At 40.5% G+C, this 26,751-nt stretch overlaps 2 protein-coding genes across 2 annotated transcripts; one reads left to right on the top strand and one right to left on the bottom strand.

Moving 5' to 3' along the window:
• The first annotated feature begins 13,653 nt into the window (after positions 1-13,653).
• LOC134620758 (neoverrucotoxin subunit alpha-like) lies at positions 13,654-19,046 on the top strand. The gene is made up of 3 exons (XM_063467044.1): positions 13,654-13,744; positions 16,593-18,101; positions 18,472-19,046. The coding sequence occupies exons 1-3, from the start codon at positions 13,654-13,656 to the stop codon at positions 19,044-19,046; spliced, it is 2,175 nt and encodes a 724-aa protein (XP_063323114.1).
• A 4,018-nt stretch (positions 19,047-23,064) lies between these two features.
• On the bottom strand, positions 23,065-24,254 carry LOC135932324 (mast cell protease 3-like). Its single transcript, XM_065469774.1, is given in 5 exon segments — positions 23,065-23,217; positions 23,321-23,564; positions 23,867-23,975; positions 23,978-24,124; positions 24,197-24,254. Coding segments are annotated over 5 exon segments (711 nt in total).
• Positions 24,255-26,751: the final 2,497 nt, after the last annotated feature.

The raw sequence follows: 26,751 nt of genomic DNA, 5'->3' as shown, positions 1-26,751 counted from the left end.
TTAAACATAAAAAAAATCACAAAGAAAGAACAATACAGTATCCTCAACAGTACCAAAGAGAAAACAGTGGAATGTGGATTATTAAACATTAGGTCTCTCTCTTCCAAGTCTCTGTTAGTACATGACTTAATATTTGATCAACAAATCGATTTACTCTGCCTTACAGAAACCTGGTTGCAGCCGGATGATTATGTTAGTTTAAATGAATCAACACCCCCTGAGTCATCTCTAATAATCGGCTATGTTACTGACTACTTTACATTGTATCAAAGTATCATATCTTCAATGTTGTCCCATGAAAAGATATAATAAAATATTTACAAAAATGTGAGGGGTGTACTCACTTTTGTGAGATACTGTATTTCTTATATTTTGCAAACTTTGTAATATATTGTATTATTTATTTTAGCTCACTCTGTTACTGTTATTGTCTTGGAGCAACTGTAACCACATAATTTCCTCACTGATGAATAAAGTAGTCTGATTCTGATTGAGATGTAACAATTGATGCAGAACAATGGTCGGAATTTCAAAAACCTTTGTTAAGATTTGGCAGCCTTGCCTGATCTATATGGGCACTATACCAGTGCCTTTATTGGACTTTGCATAGAGTCATATACAAAGGTTGTTAGAATGTATATGTCACGGTCCTGGGTCGGTGACCCAGTGCTTTGAGTTTCTTGTGTCTCAGGGCTTTTGTATTATGATCTTAGTTCTCTTTGTTGCCCTAGTTTATTCTATAGTCTAGTGTCTTAGTTTGGGTTTCTTGTATTCTGTTTAGTTTTCTGAGTATTTAGTAGCTGCCCTCTGTGTCTCCTTTTTGTTGGTCTCTGTGTTTCTTAGTTGCTCTGTCTTCCTCAGTCAAGTCCGCGTCTGTGTTACATTTCCTGTTTTACTTTGAAGGTCTGTGTCCTACATGAATGTATTGAGTTTCGCTTCCCTTGGGTCTCGTTATGTCCGATTTCTCCCAGCTGTGCTCCCCTTCTGTCCTCATTCCCCTCGTTATTTCCCAGTGTATTTAAGCCCTGTGTTTCTCTGTGTCAGTGTCATGATCTCTCTCATGCTCTGTGTTTCTCCCTGTGGCTCCCTGTGTGTGTGTTTTGTTAGCTCCTTCCCAGTTTAGGTTTTGTAGAGTTTTCTGTTCAGCAATAAAAGCTGCCATTTTGAGTTCAGTCCTGTTTCCAGTGAGTTTGCGTTTGGGTCCAATTCCTGCCTGCACACAGCCGGATCATGACAGAAGATCGCGACCATTACACGGACCCAGCAAACTGCTTCCAGCTGCGCGAGCGTGAGGATGGTGCCTTTGCCCAGCTGGAGGAGGAGCTCCGCTTGAGGTCGTGGCGCACTCATGACTATGGGCACATATTCCGAGGAACTTGGCTGGCTCTCGGCGGTCCCCAGAGCTGCCGAAAGCCCCCACCTGCTGCTTCGCCTGCACCCAAGCCGCGGCCACTTCAGGTGGGAATTCTCCGCGTCTCTTCAGATGCCCACGCTCCAGCCTCAGCGTTGCTGTTCTGCACGCTGGAGGCTCAACTGTTTTCTCCACCCGCTTCCTCTTCCCGGAGAAAGCGGCGCACATGCCGCCTTTAACCGGACTTTAAAGAACAATTCTCGGTGGTGAGTTACGACTCACTCCCGATCCTTTCGGTGTGTCCCTGCTGGATGATGATGTGGACTGGGAGAACTTTTTCTGCTCTGCTCCCTCTGAGCTGGGAAATGACAATCATGTTTTTCAAACCCTATCAAAACCAAACCTAGAAAAACTGCAAAACGTGGTGGGAGAAAGGCAGAATTTATTTTTGACAGGTCTGTTTTTGTGGACCCGTTGGATATTCACCTTGAGTCTGCCCATTCGGAGACTGTTTATACTGAGCCTGTTCTTTCACCTCCTCGTGTACCTGCTCCCAGGGCAGCTCGGGCCAAGCATACCCCTGAACCTGTTTCAGTTCCTCAGGTAGGGGAAGCTGAGGCTCTGCCGGTCCCTGCACCCGTACCAGCTCCACGGGTAGGGACTGCAGCTGCCCAGCCATTGCCAGTGCCGGTCCCTGCCCCCAGGGTGAGGGCAGCCGTGAACCAGTCAACTCCTGCACCCGTACCTACTCCTCGGGTGGGAGTGGCTAGTGTCCAGCAGGCACCTGCACCCGTCTCTGTCTGCACTGGAGGCTCTGATGAGCCCGCCCAGCAGTCCTCCCTGTGTTCCAGAGGCTCAGGAGCGTTAAGTCCACAACCATCATCATCACCACCATCACTACTGTATGCTTTTCAGTCTATAGCGCAGTCATTAGCTCTGTTAGCAGCACAGTCCATAGTTCAATCTCCTGCTCAGCTCTCACCAGGGCTGGACTGGGACAAAAAAATCGGCCCGGGCATTTTGACTAGAGACCGGCCCACCAGGTATTATAGAGATTGAAAATGTGACGTCATTCAGGGGTAAAACCGCAAAGGATTCTGGGAACTTGTGGCAAGAGGTACTAGCGCACGCAGGCTTTGAATTGAACTCAGTCACACAGCAATAAAAAGAAACCCAAAAAATGGCAAGAAGCTGTTGTATTATTAACTGCAATAGCCGGTCGCATGACAGCCACGGGAAGCCGACGGGTAAAGAGATCGGTTGTTATCGGATTACGTCGTTGAAGAGAAATTGTTTAAGCCATGTTTCCGAAGTAACAAAGAGCCGACGGATGGCCTGGATTGCAGTCATTCAAAGACCAAATATAACGTCCCAGAACACTCCAGCTCACATGTTAGTCTGCTCCAAGCATTCCCACAAATTCTGCTCTTGCTCTTGACGAAGGCGGTCGCACTTTTTCTCCTCTCCTCCTCTCCTCTCCCTTAGCTTCCCTGCTTAGCCTCTTATGTCCTTGTCTAGTCTCGTGTTTTTTTGTATTACTTTCCCTGGAACACTCTCTCACAGTCTGTTCTCTAAAACCTAAAAGAGGAATTATGGATTGGATCAACTGGTCCCTAAATGCAATTGACACCCTTTTCTCAACGAGAAGTTTGGGCTTGGGTGAGCCTGAGTGCTGAAGATATCTACCTATTCGGAACCATGGTAACAGGGTTCTTGCTGATCGGAGCTGGCTTGGCCCTGACTTATCGAAGAATTAAGAAAGCGGAACCGGCTGTTCAAACCTCCACAAGGCTGCCCGCTGGAATTGAAACAATGGGAGTGAGTTTCTCAAAATGGGCTCATTGAGTGCAGCACGGATAAGATCTTGGAGAAGCTTACGGCTGCTGTGAATACTCAGAATAAGATCTCTGAGTGCAGACTGATTACATCTCGGAAGGGCTAGCTCGGAATAACATCTCTGAGCAAATTGGATGACATCTCGGGGAGGCACACTGCTGTGAGTTCTCATAATCGGCTCCTTGAGCACAAGAATGACAACATCACAGAACGCAAGTATGGCGAAGCTCGCGGCTCTCCAACGGGAGATTGAGAGACCAGTGTTTGACTGTAGAACTGCTTTGAAATTCATATGAGCTGTTCGCACTAAAGTAAAAAGCAACATCACTTCATGCGGATACCCTCTCGGCGCCAGCTGCGGTCGCAAGGCTGGAGCCGAACAAAAACACCCTGATAACGACTGCGTTTAGTCTGTTCCTTCCCATTCCATGCAAGGCCACCTGGGTTGGCTGGAAGACTGTTTACTTAGCCTAGCAGGGCGAAGGACACTGTCTCAGCTGAACTCTGGACACACACACACATACATATACACTGATATGCACACACTCATCCCCCCTCCCCCTCCAAACGCCTTCGATGCTTATTCCCTTCCGATGCTGACGGTGGATCATGGAGACCAGCGCATAGGCTGCAGGCCCGGATGTACTGTCTACATTGGCTGTCTCTCACCCTTTACCCATCCCTGTTGCTTGTCATGTGTTTCTTTGGTGTATTAAGAGTTTTTTTCATGTGCTATGTGCAGAGGTGTTTTTTTCTGTTCTCAAACTGATCTCCCTGTTGGAGCTCAGTCTGGGGGGAGTTATTTTTTTCTCCTTATCTTTCCTCATGTGGTGCATTTTCCATTGTTATACCTCTCTGACCTGTCTTCCCCATGTGATGTTTTTGTGTAATGTATGTATGGTCGGAGGGTAAGATGGCGCCGCCATTGCGTGCAATAGGTCGGCAGCCTTATGAAATTTCCCCTTGTGGGACTAATAAAGGTATATCAAATCAAATCAAATCAAATCAAAGGTCAGTGTTTTGTAGTAGTTAATACGTCATTTTTCTTAACATAATTGGTGATATAGGTTACAAGCAAGTCTGGCGCTGAACAGAAATGGTCGCGCTATGCTCCTTTGTTTATTGTGCATAAATAGTGAATTGTCCTGACACAATATTGCGTTTCGCTTCTGTTATTACCATGGTACATTGACAAAAACCTATACTTTTATTCACAGGATAAAACAGTTGTTTTGTATCACTAATTGCCCAGTGCGATTACAGCATACAATATTATTGTCACAGCTACATTTCTGTAATGCGTACCAGAAATTATTTCCACTACTCCTATTAATAAACGGTTAATGAATGTGTATTTATGATGACGATTTGTGAGACTGGTAAACTTACCTTTGTTCGTATGATGGTCTTTCGTTCTACACGGTGCATTTCAAGGTCCTGTACCCATCCGTCGGTAAACTGTACCTGTGCTTGTTGCAGTGACCTGAAGTTACTAAACTTCATGAGTGTATGCACTCACTCCAAGAACCGTATAATTATAAATATGAGCGTGGTGAAAGTTGGGCAGCACGCTAACGTCTTTTGTCCACTCTGTGTGCTCGTAAGGGTCTAACCCTTTCACTCCTTTGATTTTTTCCTCGTATCTTTTCTTTGCCTTTTCGTCGAGTCTGTCTTTGTACGGTCCGGCATTGTTCTCCTTCGTTTTGTACATTCCTTTTTGGGGGGCAAAGAAAAACCAAGAAGGTACTGGAACCGGAGAATGAACGTTTTGCAATGCGCGAAAGTCACGTGGTCTGTCAATCTCTATAAGATTGCTAAACAAGGGGGAGGGTGCATCCGACCTCCTCGGCTGTAATTGGTCCAGCCCAGAGTCGATCATGACCAATTGGCCAATCCAACACCTTTCATTATTTATACCCTTCCAAAAAAAAAAAAAAAAAAGAAGATCCATCGGCCCACAAAAACAAAAAATCGCCAGCGGCCCACCGGGCAAATGCCCGGTATGCCCGATGGCCAGTCCAGCTATGGCTCCCACTAGCTCGGTCTCCAGTGTCACCTGATCAGCTAGCTCAGTCTTTAGCTCAGTCATCTACTCAACCACCAATCCACTCTCACCACAACCCACACTACAGCCACTAGTCCAGTCTCCTGCCGCTCAGCAGCCACTAGTTTGGTCCCCTCCTCAGCTCCCTGTAGCTCACTCTCCTGCTCTGCTCCCTGTAGCTCAGCCATTAGCTCCGTCACCAGCAGCACAGCCATTTGCTCTGTCATCAGCAGCTCCGTTTGCACCTGAACCATTAGCGCAGTCGCCCTCAGTTCAGTCCACTGTGCAGTCGCCCTCTGTTCAGTCCCCTAGTCAGCTACACACTCACCCACCTGGTCAGCTTAACATTCAGCCAGGGGTCCCAATACCCTCTGGCCCTGCATCTGCTCCTGCTGGAAGCTCGAGTGAGCCCATCCAGCACTCCGCGGCTCTCCACTGCCTCATCCGCTGGGGGTTCTGGAGAGCCTGGCCAGCAGTTCTTCGTGTCCGCTGGGGGTTCTGGAGAGCCTGACCAGCACTTCCTCACCTCTGCTGGAGGGTCCGAGGGGCCTGTTCAGCCGTCTCCTGTCTCCCTGGAGGGTCCGAAGGGCCCATCTGGCCTGCAGCATCACCATCTGCAGCTGCCACGCTGCTGTCTGGTCCTGCAGCCTCCACGCTACCGTCTGGTCCTGCTGTCCGCAGGGTCAGCCCCCAGAACTGCTTCCATGTCGCTGCCGCTGCCGTCCGCATGGTCAGCCCCCAGAACTGCTTCCATGTCGCTGCCGCTGCCGTCCGCATGGTCAGCCCCCAGAACTTTTTCCATGTCGCCGCTGCTGCCGGCCGCACAGTCGGCCCCCAGAACTGTTTTCCCCTTGGCTCCTGTACTGTTGGAACCGGGGTCGGCCCCCTGAACTATGTTTCTGGATTCTATTCCCTGCAACCCATGGTTGTCCTTGGCCTGCCTGTTTTGTTTCGACCGGTTTCCAGGGCCCCCGTGCCTTTCATGGACATTTTATGTTGGACTATTTTCTGAGCTCCTGTGATGGACATTTTGGTTTTGCTTCGTTTTGTTGCGTCTCCCTGTGTGTGTTTTGTTAGATCCTTCCCAGTTTAGGTTTTGCAATAAAGTTTTTTTATTGCTAAACAGAGTTTTCTGTTTAGCAATAAAAGCTGCCATTTTGAGTTCAGTCCTGTTTCCAGTGAGTTTGCGTTTGGGTCCAATTCCTGCCTGCACACAGCCGGATCATGACAGTATAAGTGTCAAATATTGTATTTTTGCCTTTTTTTGCTGTTGTTGTTGTCCCCCCCTTTATGTGGCTGGAGATGTGTTTTGTTCATGCTTCACTATTTTATCTTAACTTAAACTTAAACTTAAAATAAAATATTGCAAAAAAGAAAATGTTTTCCTTTAAAAATGTAATTTCAATATGGCATGTTAATACAATCAAAGGAATTTTTGGACAGATGTTGTATGCAGTTACACTTTAAAACATTGCAATTTTTAAAATGAAAACAATAAGCAGTTCATTCTAAGGACCTGTGTTTTTTTTCTCTTTTGAATATTTATTATTGCTCGTTAATAAGACAAAAATATTTCTTATCAGATTACTCGATGAATAATCGAGAGATTACTTGATTAATAAAGCAATCGATAGCTGGAGCCCTAGTAAGAACTCGACAACAGCCACCTGTTGGAGAAAACCTCAACAATCAGATGACCCGGTACGAGCAAGCACTTAGTGACAGTGGGAAGGAAAAACTTTCTTTTAGCAGTGAGAAACCTCCAGGCTTTTTTTTTTTTTTTTTTTTTTTTTTGGTCTGTGCAAAAATTACACTTTACTATCACACTGCTTTTAAAGTTTCTGAAAATTTTGTTTCTGAATTTGAAACCACAATTAAGCCAAATTGTTAGAATTACCTTGTGCTGGATTAATGTTTTACCTCAGTTTTAGATAATAAACACACACCTTACATTTCCACAGAAGTTGTTATCAAATGCCGGATAAATATTAACCAGCTCTCTGACAAGGTGTACAAACACAATTTCATTTTTTTTTTATTCGTTTTTTTTTTTTTTTTTTTTTTTTTTTTTTCTCTAGACTCTCTCACCTTATCAGGATATAGTTGCTGGAAGTTGTATTAGGAATGAGGAACAACCTGACTCAGAATATTCTATACTTAGAGCAAACATACTAATAAACCTTCAATGGTTACTTGAATAGTTTTATAAAGGAAATATTTCAGTTTTAGTGTTTTAACATTTTTACAAATTTAAAAAAAACAAACTCTTAAAGCTAATTTTCACATGCCACTCTGAATTTGTTTTAGTGCAAATTGAAAATATAATAACTTCAATGATTTCAAATACAGATTACAGCAAATTAAAGTGTGTGTAAAAAAAAAGAAAAAAAAAAGAGGTCAGAATACTGAAACTTTAAAAAAAAAAAACTTTGGGCATGGAGTTCACTACAGCTTCACAGGGTGCCACTGGAATCCTCTTCCACTCCTCCATGATGATTTCATGGAGCTGATGGATGTTAAAGACCTTTCGCTCCTTCACCTTCCATTTGAGGATGGGTTAATAGGGTTTGGAGACATGCTTGGCCAGTCAAGTACCTTTACCCTCAATTTATTTAGCAAGGCACTGGTCTTTTTGGAGGTGTGTTTGGGGTTGTTATCATGTTGGAATACTTTCCTGTGGCCCAGTTTCTGAAGGGAGGAGATCATGCTCTGCTTCAGAATGTCACAGTACATGTTGGCATTCATGGTTCCCTCAATTAACAGTAGCTCCCCAGTGCCAACAGCACTCATGCAGCCCCAAACAATGACATCCCACCACCATGCTTGACTGTAGGCAAGACACACTTGTCTTTGTACTCCTCACCTGGTTCCCGCCACACAGCCTTGTTGACACCATCTGAACCAAATAAGTTTATCTTGGTCTCATCAGACCACAGGTAATCCATGTCCTTAGTCTGCTTGTCTTCAGCAAACTGTTTGCGGGCTTTCTTGTGCATTATCTTTAGAAGAGGCTTCTTTCTGGGACAACAGCAATGTGATGCAGTGTGTGGTGTATGGTCTGAGCACTGACAGGCTGACCCTCCACACCTCCAACCTCTGCAGCAATGCTGGCAGCATTCAGACATCTGTTTTCAAAAGACAACCTCTGGATATGACGCTGAGTACGTGCACTCAGCTTCTTTGGTTGACCATGGCCAGGTTTGTTCTGAGTGGAACCTGTCCTGTTAAACTGCTGTATGGTCTTAGCCACCGTGCTGCAGCTCAGTTTCAGGGTGTTGGCAATATTCTTCTAGCCTGGGCCAGGGGTCGGCAACCTGCGGCTCTTTCATCCCAACACTGCGGCTCCACATGGCTTGGGAAAATAAATTATAAGTATTTAATGTTTGTGACCTTTGATGTTTGTTGGTGTGTTTGTTGCTTGTTTCTTAACTTTTTTTCCCCTTTGCATTGCCTTTGAATGTCTCGCTGGAGTTTTGCTGATTGTTAAGCACTTTGATCAACCCTGTTGTTTTAAAATGTGGAATGTAAATAAATAAACCTTACACTTCAATTAATGTTAAGGTTATTTTATTTGTGTTAGTTCTCTTTTAAAATTGTAGTACTGAATTGGAAGATTGGTGTGATCTTATTTTTTGATTTTATTAAAAAAAAAGAAAAAAAAAAGACCGCTTGTTAGAATGTAGAATACAGACTGAGAAAGTTCCACAGTTGGTAAAATCTGGGAAATAATGCGTGGAGGATATAATGCCACACAAAATATTGATATTTTGGGGACAGTTTGGGCATTTTCACTTAGGGGTGTACTGTCACGGTGGCCCGGTGGATCAGCAGGTAGCTGATCAGTAGCATTACTGTTTCTCTCTCTTTCTCTCGCTCTCGCTGGGGTGGAACTCATTGCGAGTTCACGCCCTCAGCCCACGCACCTGAGAAGAGGTGCGGACCGTGACGGGTACACACTTTTGTTGCCAGCGGTTTAGACATTAATGACTGTATGTTGAATTATTTTGAGGTGACAGCGAATTTAGACTGTTAAGCAAGCTGTACACTGACTACTTTACATTGTATCAAAGTGTCATATCTTCAATGTTGTCCCATGAGAAGATATAATAAAATATTTACAAAAATGTGAGGGGTGTACTCACTTGTGTGAGATACTGTATTTCTTATATTTTGTAAACTTTGTAATATGTTGTATTATTTATTTTAGCTCACTCTGTTACTGATTTTGTCTTGGAGCAACTGTAACCACATAATTTCCTCACTGATGAATAAAGTAGTCTGATTCTGATTCAGATGTAACAATTGATGCAGAACAATGGTCAGAATTTCAAAAATGTTTAATTGCAACCATTAATTGCAGATACAGACTGGCCCATTACAATTTCTCCATTAAACTTACGTTACGCAACAAAAAATGCATAAATATAAAGTTATGTAGTCTGTGTTTTAGATGTGACATTGAGGAGGGTTCCTGCACAGTACGTGGTTAAAAACATTCTGGCATGACTTTTCCAGCATTATTACCCTTTCTATTAAATCCTCAAATATGTTTATTAGGGAACTTTACAAACATTGGTGCACAATTAAGAAAAAGCCAACAGAAGTCCCTGGAATTGGCTCCATGCGTTTTCAGAAAGTGCATAGCCATTATGTGGAAGTCTGACTTCCAACTGCCTACTTTTAAATGGATCTCAGAGATGAATAGTTGTGCCCATCTGAAAGGATCACTTACAGTCTCACAAATGACTATAAAACCTTTGTTAAGATTTGGCAGCCTTACCTGATCTATATGGGCACTATACCAGTGCATTTATTGGACTCTGCATAGAATCATATACAAAGGTTGTTAGAATGTATAAGTGTCAAATATTGTATTTTTGCCTTCTTTGTTGTTGTTGTTGTTGTTGTCCCTTTATGTGGCTTGGTTTGGAGATGTGTTTTGTTCATGCTTCACTAATTTATCTTAACTTAAACTTAAAATAAAATATTGCAAAAAAAGAAAATGTTTTCCTTTAAAAATGTAATTTTAATATGGCATGTAAATGCTATCAAAGGATTTTTTGGACAGATGTTGTATGCAGTTACACTTTAAAACATTGCAATTTTTAAAATAAAAACAATGAGCAGTTCATTCTAAGGACCTGTGTTTTTTCTCTTTTGAATATTTATTATTGCTCGTTAATAAGACAAAAATATTTCTTATCAGATTACTCGATGAATAATCGAGAGATTACTTGATTAATAAAGCAATCGATAGCTGGAGCCCTAGTAAGAACTCGACAACAGCCACCTCAAGACGCTTTATATTGTAAGGTACAATAATATGGAGAAAACCTCAACAATCAGATGACCCGGTATGAGCAAGCACTTAGTGACAGTGGGAAGGAAAAACTTTCTTTTAGCAGTGAGAAACCTCCAGGGGCTTAAGGAGGGGCGGCCATGACACGGGAGCACCTTCTTTGCAGGTGCTTGGAGAGATTCAGTTTTACATTAGCTATACTGGATAGTTTGTTTTTTTTTTGGTCTTTGCAACAATTACACTTTACTATCACACTGCTTTTAAAAGTTTCTGAAAATTTTGTTTCTGAATTTGAAACCACAATTAAGCCAAATTGTTAGAATTACCTTGTGCTGGATTAATGTTTTACCTCAGTTTTAGATAATAAACACACACCTTACATTTCCACAGAAGTTGTTATCAAATGCCGGATAAATATTAACCAGCTCTCTGACAAGGTGTACAAACACAATTTCCCAGTTTTTTTTTGTTTTTTTTTAATTTCTCTAGACTCTCTCACCTTATCAGGACATAGTTGCTGGAAGTTGTATTAGGAATGAGGAACAATCTGACTCAGAATATTCTATACTTAGAGCAAACATACTAATAAACCTTCAATGGTTACTTGAATAGTTTTATAAAGGAAATATTTCAGTTTTAGAGTTTTAACATTTTTACAAAATTAAAAAAAAAACTCTTAACCCTCTCGAGGCAGGCGTTGGCGATTTGCAACAGTTAAAAACTAACAACCTGATTACCCCATATACATATTTTATGAGTTTTTTTTACTCAGACGTACCACTGCAGGACTTGGTTGTGCATTAGCAACAAAAACTTAATTTGAGCCTGAGAGGGTTAAAGCTAATTTTCACATGCCACTCTGAATTTCTTTTAGTGCAAATTGAAAATATGATAACTTCAATGATTTCAAATACAGATTACAGCAAATTAAAGTGTGTAATAGAAAAAAAAATTAAAGCGGTCAGAATACTGAAACTCTAAAAAAACAAACTTTTCATATTTACCAACATTATATGCTCTACGCGTTATTTCCCAGATTTTACCAACTGTGGAACTTCTTCAGTCTGTATTCTACATTCTAACAAGTGGTCTTTTTTTTTTTCAATAAAACAAAAAAATAAGATCACAGAAATCTTCCAATTCAGTACTACAATTTAAAAAAAGAACTAACACAAATAAAATACACTTCAGTTAAATATTTATAATTTATTTTCCCAAGCCATGTGGAGCCGCAGTGTAAGGATGAAGGAGCCGCAGTGTAAGGATGAAAGAGCCGCAGGTTGCCGACCCCTGGCCCAGGCTAAAAGGATATTGCCAACACCCTGAAACTGAGCTGCAGCACGGTGGCCAAGACCATACAGCAGTTTAATAGGACAGGTTCCACTCAGAAAAAACCTGGCCATGGTCAACCAAAGAAGCTGAGTGCACGTACTCAGCTTCATATCCAGAGGTTGTCTTTTGAAAACAGATGTCTGAATGCTGCCAGCATTGCTGCAGAGGTTGGAGGTGTGGAGGGTCAGCCTGTCAGTGCTCAGACCATACAAAATTCAGTGACTGTATGTTGAGTTATTTTGAGGTGACAGCAAATTTAGTCTGTTAAGCAAGCTGTACACTGACTACTTTACATCGTGTCAAAGTGTCATATCTTCAATGTTGTCCCATGAAAAGATATAATACAATATTTACAAAAATGTGAGGGGTGTACTCACTTGTGTGAGATGCTGTATTTCTTATATTTTGTAAACTGTGTAATATGTTGTATTATTTATTTTAGCTCACTCTGTTACTGATTTTGTCTTGGAGCAACTGTAACCACATAATTTCCTCACTGATGAATAAAGTAGTCTGATTCTGATTCAGATGTAACAATTGATGCAGAACAATGGTCGGAATTTCAAAAATGTCTAATTGCAACCATTAATTGCAGATACAGACTGGCCCATTACAATTTCTCCATCAAACTTACATTACGCAACAAAAATTACATAAATATAAAGTTATGTAGTCTGTGTTTTAGATGTGACATTGAGGAGGGTTCCTGCACAGTACGTGGTTAAAAACATTCTGGCATGACTTTTCCAGCATTATTACCCTTTCTATTAAATCCTCAAATATGTTTATTAGGAAACTTTACAAACGTTGGTACACAATTAAGAAAAAGCCAACAGAAGTCCCTGGAATTGGCTCCATGCGTTTTCAGAAAGTGCATAGCCATTATGTGGAAGTCTGACTTCCAACTGCCTACTTTTAAATGGATCTCAGAGATGAATAGTTGTGCCCATTTGAAAGGATCACTTACAGTCTCACAAATGACTATAAAACCTTTGTTAAGATTTGGCAGCCTTACCTGATCTATATGGGCACTATACCAGTGCATTTATTGGACTCTGCATAGAATCATATACAGAATCAGAATCTGAAAGACTTTATTTATCCCCAAGGGGCAATTAGGATACAACAGAGCAGCATGATGTTAATGATAAGGACAGGGCATAAACAGGCAATAAGAGTGAGATAATAAATACACAGAATATACAGTATATACACAATTTTAGAAAGGTTGTTAGAATGTATAACTGTCAAATTTGTATTTTTGCTTCCTTTTTGTTGTTGTTGTTGTCCCCCATTTATGTGGCTGGGTTTCAAAATAGAAAAGAAACAACAGAGACTTGATGGCAGTTAAATTTAGAGCAGTGAAAAGTTCTGCACTTTTTTTCAATGACACTGGCAGATCTCTGCTTTGCGTCATCAGCTTATTCGTAAAATCATTTGTAGCCCTCTTCCAGAGAATTGTTTGGGAGCAATAAAAAAACCAAAATAATTACAGGTACAGGTAATGGGAGGAGTCAGATGAGGCACTGTACAGTATATTAGTAAGCATGCTCCATCACTCATCATCTGGATGCTCCAGTTACACATCAAGGAGACTCGCACAGGACTCAGCTGATCTGCACACCTTCACCAGGTCAGAGAGAGGCGTTTCAAACTGATTTATATCGCTCTGATCTGTGATGCAGATCACTGTACAGAGGCTCATACTACCATAAGTTTGTAATTAATTATTTAAGGTTGTATATTGCTTCTTTGACTCATGTTGTTCTGTCCTTTGTTCAGGTTTGAGACATGGCCTCTGAAAACAAGGTAGTGGCTGCCCTTGGCCGACCTTTCACCTTGGGGATGGTATATGATGCCCGTAAAGATGAACTGATCCCAGGTAACATTCAACACTCACTATGGTAACTATTTACCCACCAAAAATGTTATGTTTTTTGTTAGGATTTGTGTGTGTGTCATTCTTTCTGTCTGTAAAAACGATAGCTCAAAAAATTTGACTGGCTTTCTAGCAATTACCTTGTTTTAAACACGACCAAGACTGAGACCATCATCATAGCTCCTCCTGAATTATATTCTAAAATCAGTCAGGTTTTTGCCTCTTTCTGTCCTTATGCTAATTCAAATATTTGAAATTTGGAGTAATATTTGATTCTTCTCTGGGCCTTGACTTGCACGGAAAATCTTTGTCTTGTTCCTGTTTCTTTCATTTAAGGAACATTTCTAAACCGCAATATATGGTCTCCTTAGCTGAACTGGAAAAAATTGTTCATGTGTAACCTGGACGTGTTTTCCTCTACATTATAAAGAGATCTAAACTGCTGGCCCTAAGTATAATATCCACAATATCTGAATCTAGGGCTTGTATCAAAAAAAATAAATAATCTTAGACCTAGGGCCTTCCAGTACAGAATTATCACAGGTTTACTCAGATTCATGCTCACTGATCTACTAGATTTGGGAAGGAGGTTGGCAGTAGCAGACTCTATAAGAGTAAATAAGGCCTCCAACCCACACAACACACAGGACCACCAGATTTATGAAACAGGAAATCAGCTTTATGTAAATGTCTAGTTCAGTTCCATTTGCCTTATTGCTAAAGTAGGAATACCTTTAAGTAAAATTAAAAAAAAACCCTCAAATATATCACAAAAATAAAACCAGAAAAACAATATTTCAACACCTCCAAAGAAAAGGAAAAAAACAAGGAAATGTAGTACCACAGCACTATTTACTGGTTGTCAACCTTCAGTTCCCTTATGACGTCAGTTTCATTCAGTTATTATTAGTTTATCTTGGTCCACAAACAAAAAAAAGTAGCAAACTAATTAATAAGGTGGCTCGCAGGTGGACTCCCTTTTGGGTTTTTTGGCGTTCCTACCACCCTACTGGTACGGCAAACATCCACATGTCGATGTCCTGACACACAGGCATCCACAACAGCAATTGCATACTGGACCACGATGGGGCAGTTCTTCACGTGGCACAGACAGAATTGTCAGTTAACAGGAAAAAAGTGAGTGGAAAACTCACTCTTCTCCTGTTAACTGGGAAAAATTAGCTTCACAGCAGCGTGGTGTTTTTTCCTTGCTGTTCTTTTTCCTCTGCACCACCCCTTCACACCCACCCCGTCCCTAACTTCAGGTGATGCGTTCAGGGCAAGCCCAGAAATTAAATTGCCAGACGAGAAAATTATGATGCATTCATGGAAAGCCATGTTTCTGAGTGCTATAAATCTAACCAGGGTTACACATGCATTTGTGTCATTGTGTTTAGATCATTGTAATGCGCTGTTTACCAGCTTGGACAAATCATCTCTTTCTCGCTTCCAAGCTATACAAAATGCAGTGGCCAGACTACTGACACTTTCTAGCAAGTGAGCTCACATTAATCCTATTTTATATTCTTTACATTGGCTCCCAATAGATTTTAGAATTCATTTTAAAATTCTTGTTTTAACATACAGAGCACTAAATGGCCAATCCCCAGATTATTTATCCCGACTTCTTACAAAAAACACTGCTGCTCGTTGTGTCTGCTCACAGAGTTTTTGGTTGTTCCCCGTACACGACTGAAGAAGAAAGGGCACAGAGCCTTTCAGTCTGTGGCACCAAGGATGAGGAACAGTCTACCACCACACCTACATTTGGTTGACTCTTTTGTGGAATCCTTTAAAAAGCAGTTTAAAACTTTTTTGTTTAAACAAGCCTTCTGTTGATTGAGGGGTTTTTTCTTTCTTTCCTTTTTTTTAATTTTTTTTATTTTTTATTTTAACTTTTTGTTTTGTCTATATTATTTATTTTGGTACTGTTTATTTTAACCTTTGCGTACACTGCTTTGTGACTGCCTGTCTATGAAAAGCGCTTAATAAATAAACTTTACTTACTTACTTATTAATAGATTAATCTGGTGGTCAAAGTGATAATATTGCTATGGAGAGCTGTTTAAAACTATGTTTCTTACTGCCATTGTTAGTATTGACAGCATATAGTCATATAGGGAGTGATATATGGGGATTTTAAATATCATGTCATATTTGACCTCTGAACTCACTTTTATTTCCTAAAAAACAAAAACGAATTGTCAGGCGCTAAGCATGATACTGAGCGCACAGTGAAGGTAGGGGAGGGGCTGGTCAGATGAAGAAATTTTACAGTGGACACAATCCAGTGTCAGTAATAAAAATTAAACAAATGCGCTGCTGTCAGTGCTTGTACTGCTGGTGCCCTTCAGCCCAGCCCATCAGCCCAAAAGTGTGTCAGCCCACTGGGGAAAAAACCCGGTATGCCAGATTAACAGTCCAGCCCTGGGTGGTAGACACTCATCCCAACAGATTTAATGCCCAGTAATTCGTGCAGTTCTTTTAACATGTGAGAGATGAAGAAGGGAGCCTGGTCAGTCAGGGGATGACCTGAAACACTGCCTGTGCCACAAAATATGCAACACAATATTGTGCTTCAGGATGTTGTGTTGCATAATCCACTAGAACTAATACAAAACAATATCCATGTGCACACTGGGGAAATGGAACAATGACATCCATACCAATGCACTCAAATAAGACCCCTATTAATGGTAGTGGGCACAAAAGCATTCTGAGAATGGCCAGCTGGTTCAAAATGATTGGGCCATTATTGGCTCCAGATCACATGTGGGTTAGAGATATTTTTGTGATCTGTTGAAGAATTGCAAGAATTTCTCATGCTGGTGGGACTCTGTGTTTCCTACAGGTTTCACACTGTGGGATGAACAAACTCTTAAGGAGAACACTGTAGTGACCTCTCAGCACATGAGCACATTTGAAATTACTGCAAGCGACTCCACAGATGAAAAATCTTTCTTGCTGGATGTTGAAGCTTCTCTGAAGATCAGTATCTTGGGTGGCCTGATTGAAGCCGGAGGATCTGCCAAATATTTGAATAATCAGAAGAAATTCCACAATCAGAGCAGAGTGACCCTTCAGTACAATGCAACCACCAATTTCAAACAGCTGAGGACCAACCTGGGAACCAAGAAGATGCAACCAACTGAGGCTCTTGAGAAAGGCTTGGCAACACACGTAGTCACAGGGATCCTTTATGGGGCCAATGCTTTCTTTGTGTTTGATAGTGAGAAGTTAGACGCTAGCAAAGTTCAGGACATCCAAGGAAGAATGGAAGCAGTGATCAAGAAGATTCCTTTCGTGGACATTGAGGGGAGTGCCAGTCTCAAACTGACTGATGAAGAGAAAAAACTCACTGAAATGTTCTCTTGCAAATTCTATGGTGATTTCATTCTGGAAAAAAACCCTGCATCATTCACAGACGCAGTCAAGACCTATGCAGAGCTCCCAAAGCTGCTGGGAGAAGAGGGCAAGGATGCTGTTCCCATGAAGGTTTGGCTGATGCCACTGGAAAATTTAGATTTTAGTCCTGCTCAGAAGACAGAGTTTCTTTCAAAGATTCCTCAGGTGCGTGGGATTAGTATTGGGTTAATGAGAAAAGCTGACAATGTTCTAGATGACTTAAACCAGTTTGTGATGAGATGCAATGATGCCCTGCAGGAAGATGTAGTGAAACACATTCTTCAAATGCATGACATGATGAGCAGTTTCCAAAAGCTGGTCAAATATTACATATCTGCACTCAAGCATATGATGGCAGAAAAACTTCCCCTTATCAGAGAAGAAAAAGAAGATGAAAGGTCTCTGATAAAAGTCTTTGAAGACAGAGAGAGCTCACCATTCAGTCATGACAAACTAAGCAAGTGGATGGAAAACAAAGAGAGAGAAATAACTGTCATGAGATCCTGTGTAGAGATGTTGGAGGGAGCAAAGATTGTGCCAGATCAGTCTGAGCTGGATCGAGAGGTCCTCACTCCAGGTGTGGATCATGCTCTGTGCTTCATTTTCACCTCAGTGGAAAGTGCTGATCCCTACCTTCACCAGTTAGCAGAATATGTGGATCAGTTTAAGTTGGATCAAGGGCTGCACATTAAAGAAGTCAGTGTCTCTAAACAGTGGTACTGGTCAGATAAAGTGTTGACCGAAATGAGAGAAAAGGCCAGAGATTTCCATGATATAGTCAAACCTTTGAAGAAGAGCAGCAGAGTCTGTTTCCTCGTGGCAGCCATTGCTAATGAGAAGTATCAAGGAGCAACTATCTACCACTACAAGAGGGGCCTTCTGCTCTCTGAGAACTTCTCAAAGCCTGACATCACTGATGTGGAGAACGTAACTGACAGAACAGATTTCATCTGGTGTAAGTCCTTCTTACTTTCAGTCAATAACTCTCTAGAAACCAGACTGATGACCTTCTGTCCTGAACAGAGGAGGAAGTTCTCAAAATTTACATCATCCTTAATGTGACACTGTTAGAAAATAAGCACAGCAGAAAAAAATTTATATGGTAATAACTGAATTTTGATGCTCTCTCTTGTAAAAGACACTGCTGATTTCAGTGGGGCTTCCTGGTTAAACAGTGTAGAATGAATAAAAATGATGGTGTTAGGGCCATATTTTGCCAGCATGCAAAGCAGGTATGTGACTTGATGTCATGAGTTTGTGATGCTGTTGAATGCATCAGAGATGTTAAAGATGACCAAATGTGTATGTTTTGTTCTCTCCATCAGACGCCTGTGATCTCAGCTTGGACCCAAACACAGCAAACTATAGCCTCACTCTGTCTGATGACCACAAGAAGGTGACAACGGGAGAAACTCAAAGTTACCCAGATCTTCCTGAGAGATTTGCTAAGGTTCCTCAGGTGCTGTGCAGGGAGGGGCTGACTGGCCATCATTACTGGGAGGTAGAATGGAGTGACCGTTACAGTGACTGGCTTGGTCTTGGTGCTGCATATAAAAGAATCAGCAGGAAGGGAGAGGAAGCTGTTGCTGCACTTGGATTTAATGCCTTTTCCTGGTACTTTGGTCACTGGGCTTTGCCAAACAATGAAAGTGACTATAGCACTGCTTTAACTACATGGTATGATAATAAGCGCAGCACTCCCTCTGCTGTGAGTGCTACTGGGTGGAACCGCGTTGGGGTGTATCTAGACTGGCAGGCTGGCACTCTGTCTTTCTATCAGGTGCTTTCAAACAAGCTGACTCACATTCACACCTTCCGCAACAAATTCACTGAGCCTGTATACCCGGCTTTTTGGATTAGAAATCCTGACAACTATATGGCCTTGTGTCCAGTAGATTAAAACCAGTGACAGACTGGTCATGTGGAAAGTATCATGGTGTAATTTTTCCACATGAATATCACTCACTTTTTTAACACTGCCTGCTTCTCAGGTTTGTGCTTTTACAAACTAATCCAACAACAAACGATGAAATCAAAATTCATAACATAATCACAGGCTGTCATTTTTGTGATTCTTCACACTTTTATTATGAATTTTATTTGTTCAGTTAGTGGTTTTAAAGGTAAACTTTAATCTAAATAGACTGAGTCTAGTAACAATTTATGTTTTATTTGTTTAAAGACTGGGGTAAGTTACTTTACAATAAGTTACTGGAGTTATTGTAAAGCAGAAGAAGGCTCATAGGTATGAATGCAGTTGCTCCTTGGGTTTAAAAAGACTGAAAACCACTGAATTAAAGAGTCCTGTTGTGTAATGTTTTTTCTTTAAGTTACAACAAGATATCAATATAATAGTTATCAGAAAGATTTTCTCCTTACTATCGTCATTAGCCTGTATGTGTAGCTATAACATGTTCAGTGTATCATGATCATTATTATGGGAAATTTTAAATCTTAAATATGTTTTGATAAATTTAGAAATTATTAAACATGGGGCTTCATCCCATATGGAAAAGATATATATAAATCTTATAAAGTTTGTATCTGTCTTGTGTGAAACTTGTATGAAGAGCATACAAGAGTGAAAACAGATATAAGATCCCTTGAAAAATTATATAAATGAAACTTGTATGTTTTGGATACTTACTAAAATTATATATGAAAGTAATGCGAAAGTGGCCACTTTCATGAGTAAATCATATAAGCCTTATATGATTCACTATATGAAGTAGGCCACATCTTATGCAAGTCTTTTCTAAGTTTTTTCTATTTCTTTTCCATATGGGATGTATTCTGGGGATTTGACATAAAGACAAAAAACAACATATTTCCTCTTCGTTTGTAACTTCATTCTGATGTATAGCTCAGGAAGCCATGGATGAGTTTTGTTTGTCAGGTTGGGGATGTGCACAGACCCGACCAAGTCTTAAACCAGTCCACTAAATCTCTGTGGAGTTCTGATGAGAGCCTCTGTTAATCTTAATGTTCATGTTGTTCATGCTGATCAAAGTTTGTGTTTCCAGATGTGGAGCAGTTCTGCTTTGAAAATGCACTGACAGCATGTCTAGAACACCTGTTGGACACTTTGCTCTCCTTTGGGTCAAACAGTCAATAAAGTGAACCCTGAGTCGAAAACACAGAGTTTACTTGTTTCATTTTTAAAATAGCCGCAGTTAGAATTATCATTATAATACGAAAGAGAACTTTTATCATGTGCGAATCTGTGGTGTGATGTCAGATGTTTCCCACAGAGACAGAGTCACTGCAATGACAGAGTCGAAAGTAGAAAAGTGGCAAAAATGACTATGCAGGAGCAGACAGAAACATCTTTCTGTTGGCCATGTCCTTCTCACAAACTCCACTACCGTGTTCTAAATAAAAAGACTGTCTAACCTTTGTCACAATAATACAGACTGACCAGCTGAGCTCACAAGTGGTTAACTGTCTTTTACATAACTTGTGAAATCAAAAACATAATTATAATTCAATACATTTCTAAAGATGCTTTACAAAAGGAATGAACCATATATCTTCAGCAACTCACTGTGTACAGATCATTTAAAAAAAATCTAACAAGGTCTGGGCTCTACATGTAACCTTTGAACTTTCTGTTTCTAAAATGCTGAGCAGTCCTTACCTTTGAAAATAATCTCTCACCTTTTTCTCAGACTCTCTCGTCTTATCTTTCTCCTTTCTGAGAAGGAAGTTACCACACATTCAAGTTATGGTTATGAATGATTAGCTATCATAAAGATTGTGATCCAAGTCTCAGTGTTGCTGGCCACCATCCGTTAAGCTGTGCTTACATGAAGCACACATCACCATGTTTATTAACAGAGGCGATTGATTGATAGATTGATTGATCATTTATTTCGAGCATATGCGTACATATATACAAAATAGAGCATATATATGAGAAGGAAAATAATGTCTTCTATTACAACAGGTGTTCAAAAAGCAGTGGGAAGAAGTAACACATATGTTACCATTCCCTTCACATATTTATAGCTTAGTCATGTAGTTGTGCAGCTGCTTCCAAATATGTTGTAACCACCACGTGCACATTAAAATTCTCATTCCCCCTCAAAGTGTAGCCCCCATCTCTGTGAAAAGATTTTAAATATTGACTGGTAATAGATTATTTCTAGTTCTAAACATTATCTGTGCTGTATTGTAATTAACCAAGTCATGAAGTTTTAATAATTTTGACTGTAAAAATAAGAAATTTGTATGTATGCACACTGTTACAGGGGGCCTCCACAGTATGTGCTGCAGATACCTTCCTGTGTTTGTGAGACGTCTTGTAGACACTTTAAATTTGTCTTGTCAAATAATTTTAAATTTAAATGTAAAATTATTTTCAATAAAGACAACGCTTCTGTGGTTTTCTAATAGAAAATTAAGTTGCTGAGAAATGATGTTATTGTTTGTTCAACTATTGCAGGACAGTCACTGTTTAAGTGAAAAGATAAATGTTATGACATTAAATCTGAATGCGCATGTGGTAAAACATATTTTTGTTGTATATCTACACCAACTATTGAGTGAAAGGGTTTTCTGTACTCATTCATGTGCTTTCTATTATTTTATGCATCCCCTTTTATGGCCACATAAGCCTCTAATTTGGGAGATTTTTAATCCAGGTTTTTACTCATCATAATGATTTAATTTTCTTTTTCAGTAAATGAGTCATTTAAAGTCCAGTTTGTTTCTCAGTATCGTGTATCTGGCTTAGTCACAAATGTGGAAATGTTCTTGCATCTCTCATCTTTTTTGTTGTCTAATGTTAATCTGCAGTTTATCACCAGGTTTCTCTCGCTGTTTGAGCTGTTTTTTTCTTTTTAAGTAAAACGACACATACAGTCCACACTTTGATCATGAACTATTTAACATTAATAAAGAAACATGCACACCCAGGTGTGGGACAGCATTTTTGTCTGGAGTCATAAAGAGGTCACTATGCAAATGATTTCCCTCTCAGAATCAGCAGTATTTGGCTTTGGTTTAATGCAGTGGTCGAACAGGTCACTACATGCCACGAGACCGCGTGTGGGTTCAGTTCTGACTGAAGGCTCATTGCATGTTTTCTTGTCTCCTTTTCTAAAAACTAAATGATAAAGTGGAGAAAAGCCTAAAAACACTGGACCTAATTTTTTAACAGTGCAGAGGCTCATATCTGTGTGTATGAATCTTTCACAGAAAAATGTATCAATAGCTTCATACATTAATTTGTTTGTACTTAATGAACAAATTTAGTAGTCCCTCTGAACATGTGTTCAAACGACAGCTTGAAAGCTTTAGGAGTTTAAAGTTTTAAATGCATAGGTTACTACTAATAATACTGCTAATAATATTAATAAAAAATAACAATGATGATAATACTACTACTGTTACAATATACCTCGAGTAAAATACCTTGAGGTGACTGCTGTAAATAAAATTTAATTCAATTGAAAAAGTTTGTTTTGAAAACAGTTTATTGTATAAAAGTATAAAACAAACTTAAAATATGCTTTTCCCCCCTCATTTTAGCTCTAAAACTATGAGCACAGTAATGTATGTGTCATGTTTAATGGCAGAATAAAGCACCGTAATGAATAACATGGAATATTACTTATGATGAACACAGTTAAGTCCATGTTGATTTTAAATGCACCTGATTTTGTTTGAAGATTGAGGGTTTCAAGCAATTATTATTTTCTTTGTTGACAGTTAGTTTCCTGATCAGTTGACTTTTTGTTTTGCGTTCAACTTAATAAACAATGAAAAAAAATACATGGAACCAAAGCCTCTGTAATGTTCTCCATTATTGTCTTTAGATGTTTTGCTTTGTCTCATCACATATCTGACAAACTACCAAATGTTCTGTTTATCACAACTGCTGATTTATTTTCTGTCAATTACCATGTATTATTAGACTAATCAGTGTCTCTAACACACATATGATGTTCCTGGTAGTCAAGTATCTTAGTATAACTATGGATTGTTGAGCCATCTGGATTTGATGCACTGGCAGATATCACCCCATACGCCTTTCCATCTTCACAGACTAACGGACCACCATCATCTCCCTGGAAGGACACACACAGTATTTAGTTTAGACTGCTTTAAAGGTGGACTTCTGTTGTTGACCAAAGTTTGTTTCTCCATGTTAGTGTACAAAAATCCACTTACCAGACCAGGTTCTCTCTTACTCTCAGAGCAGTACATGTTTACGTTAGCACACAGCTCATTGTCAGTCAGGGTCACATTTACTTCCAGGAGTTTGACAGACATGTGTCTACTGTTTTCTGTTGTTCCCCAACCAGAAATGACACATGATTTTGGCAGAGATCTATCATCACGGTCCACGAGAGCAGTGGGTTTCACTTTGTCGTTGAACTCTGCCTTGGTGCTCAACTTAAGGAAGAGAGAGAGAACCCCCCTTTTTTTTTAAAGAAAAAATAGATATTAGTGCTGTTAACAACAGTCTGTTTTAGTAATGTATTCTGTTGGACTCAACTTCAGTAACACGAAGAGGGAAAAAAGTAAACTAAAAATCTGTATGTACAGGATTTCAGTGCTACTTGAATGAACTGAGCATCGGCCAAAAAAAAACTGAAGAAAAAACTTGAAGATTATGAAAAAAAAGACTAAATTAACGCAATACGATAAACTTCAAAAGTACAATCATATTATATCATTTATTTTTTCTTATATATACCTTAAGAAGCATCATATTTACTAAAATCATCTGGATCATAGTCTTTCATTGGAAATGCATTTCTCCCAGGCACCATCATGTGCTGCACACCATTCTGATCATGATAATCATGAAGTCCCAGAAAAAACTTTGTAGGACCTAAAACAAAAAACAAAAGTTTTTGAGAAGGAAGCCAGAACAACAATATATATGCCCACCTGACATGTGGCGCTCCAAGAACACCATATAAGGTCTACTGTGAGGCACAGCCTCATGACCTCCAATGATCGCATGGCCTAGGAGAAAAATGAAATAATACATATACATACAAAAACAAATGTGTGTGTAAAATATGTAAAGAATTTTACCTTGCTGATGAAATCCCAGTACCAGTGTCAGTATTGCCAGTTTATATTGAATAATCATGGCGAGATGACAGTCGAGAGTTCAGCCTGGCTACTGAAGACAAATAATTATCTGTGATCATTTTCACCCTGAAATGTTTCTCTATATTTTTGTAATTTGCATTCGCAGGCTCAGTGATGTGGCTTTGAAACACATACTTAAGGAAGGTAAAAGATCTTAAGGAAAGTTATTATTTTCCATGCTCTTAAAAAAATTGTGAAAGCATGATCCTGTGAACTGTTTAACCTCACCCCAAAGCCCATTCAGTTTATACTATTGATGTCCAGGCCCCACAGAACCCCTATATAGGAAAGAGGTTTTGGCTTTTTGATCCTATGAGTCTTACCCAGTAGGTTTGCAGAGTTCACCTGAAGCCAACAAGGGTAAGGGGACTTGCCAAGTACTAACTACCTCGAAATCATCCAGGTATCTTCCCTGCTAACCATGATATGAGGAAACCTGAATAGCCTTGCATGTCAAATCCTATCAGCTCCACCTGTTAATGGTATTTCACCTATTGATCGCAGCACTTGTTATTTCTGGGAGGGTTTTAGTAGCCTGGACAACAGGCTCCAAGTAAAGACTATTTTATTATTATGGATAGGGTAACCTGTAAGAGCTATTTGCACTAATAAAGAATAATGCCCAGACTTTTACCTTTACTGTTTCACTAAAGGTTAAAAAGTGCATTCCACAATTTAGACTTTAACTGCCGGAAATTTTATTAAAGGACTTTAGCAGAGCAAAGCAAAATCAAAATAATGGCAAAAATCACAAAACAACAATCAAAATTACTTAAACTATACTTATCTAACTAACCTACTGTGAGCTAATGTTGAGTTTGTTCTTAAGTTTGGTGAGGAGAAGTTGGTGGATTGATGAGCACAGCCAGGCCTAAAGATGCTCTTATCCCCGAGTTCTGTGTTGATAATAATCACCCAAGGGGTTCCACTGGGCATCTTGTCACAAGAACCCCGGATCTCTTCTTCACCCCACTTTTATACCTGCTCACCCTTTCTCCTCCCTCTCCTGTAGGATGTTGCCTCTTCACATTTTGGCCATCAAATAAAGTTGATGACATTTAATCATCGGATGTCCACACATACCTTCTCTCTCTTTCTGACTTACAAAATGTTTAAATTTCTGAACTTTAAAATCACTTCATTACATTTTCTTGGTTATTCTTAACATAGAGAATTCACATTCACATCACATATGGATATAATTCACTTCATGTTTCATTCAGTTTATGTAATGCTTCAGTTAGATTTGTCTTTATCACATTTTTAAATGAACATTTATTGTTTTCAAATTCAAACAGAGGAATATTTCCTTTTACTCTTTAAAAACTCTGTGTTTGTCAGTCAACACTTATTTATTTTATGCAACTTCTTGTTTTAAGTCATGCATTTTGTACTTCTTAAGATACTTTGGCTAGCCCAGCCACACCCCACAGCTTACGTATAAAACAGCTGTGCAGATGTGAAACTAATAATGGTTTGATCGGAACGCGTCTCCGAGCGGCCTGAAGGTGGAGAACTCAGAGAATCAAGGTTATAGTGTAGCCGTTGGTTCTCTATCATATCGAGACTATCTCTCCACTCCATTATATATTTCATATGTACGTGGTAATTCTTTAAAACACCCCGCGAGGAGACAGGGCCACCGAAACCCCAGTGCCAAACAAACTAATTGCAAATGTACATATATACAGACTTCAGACTGGGCAGTGGCATCAGTCTACAGACGCAAAACTGGCCTGAGTGAGTCCCGCAAGACACAAGGACCACAACTGAGCGGAGCCTCATAGTCGGCCAGAAAGGGTAGCTCACTGAGCTAGTGAGTGGGCCCATGCTGTAAACCCACAACACGTGGACAATACACCAGAAAAGAAGCCGGCTCTGCAGGCTGGAGAACTCACATTCACCGGATAATGTATCAGAAGCACCGGGGTCCGACTGGTGTGAAACCCGGCGAACGGCAGGGAATATGCCAGGAGAACACAGCCTGCAGCAGCAGCTCAGCCGTTAAAGTGGAGAGCCAAGCTAGGGATGTGACACGAAGGTCTGTCCTTGGAGCTGAGTGGGCCCATGCTGGCCGCGTAAACCTGGGCCAAACATGGCTCCCGGGTCGACCGGCACCCTCATCAGGCAGTCCTGTCAGTTGTCTTGCCGGAGCCGAGACTAGGACAGCCAGAGTTGGTGCGGCAGCACCCAGAATGAGGCTAAGAAGCTGCCGGTAGCTATGACTTGCTCCTTCATGAGCGAATCCAGGTGGGCCGAAGCAGCCAGTGGCTCCCCCGCACCATCTGTGTCCCCGGAACAAGTGTGCAACTGTTGGGCCAGGTGCCGCAAATGAAGCAACAAATGGTTGTCGAGTTAGACAGACAGGCCTGGGTAGCCATGGACCTGTGCAGCTTCACCAACAGGGAGTCCATCACCCTAACGTCCCTGCTAGGGCATGTGGCTCTCCCCAGAAGTGAGTCCAAGTGATCCCCGGTGATCCAACCCTTGAACAG

The sequence above is a fragment of the Pelmatolapia mariae genome, linkage group LG23, assembly GCF_036321145.2.
Source record: "Pelmatolapia mariae isolate MD_Pm_ZW linkage group LG23, Pm_UMD_F_2, whole genome shotgun sequence".
NCBI lineage: Eukaryota > Metazoa > Chordata > Actinopteri > Cichliformes > Cichlidae > Pelmatolapia > Pelmatolapia mariae.
This window is presented reverse-complemented; position numbering and strand designations above follow the sequence as displayed.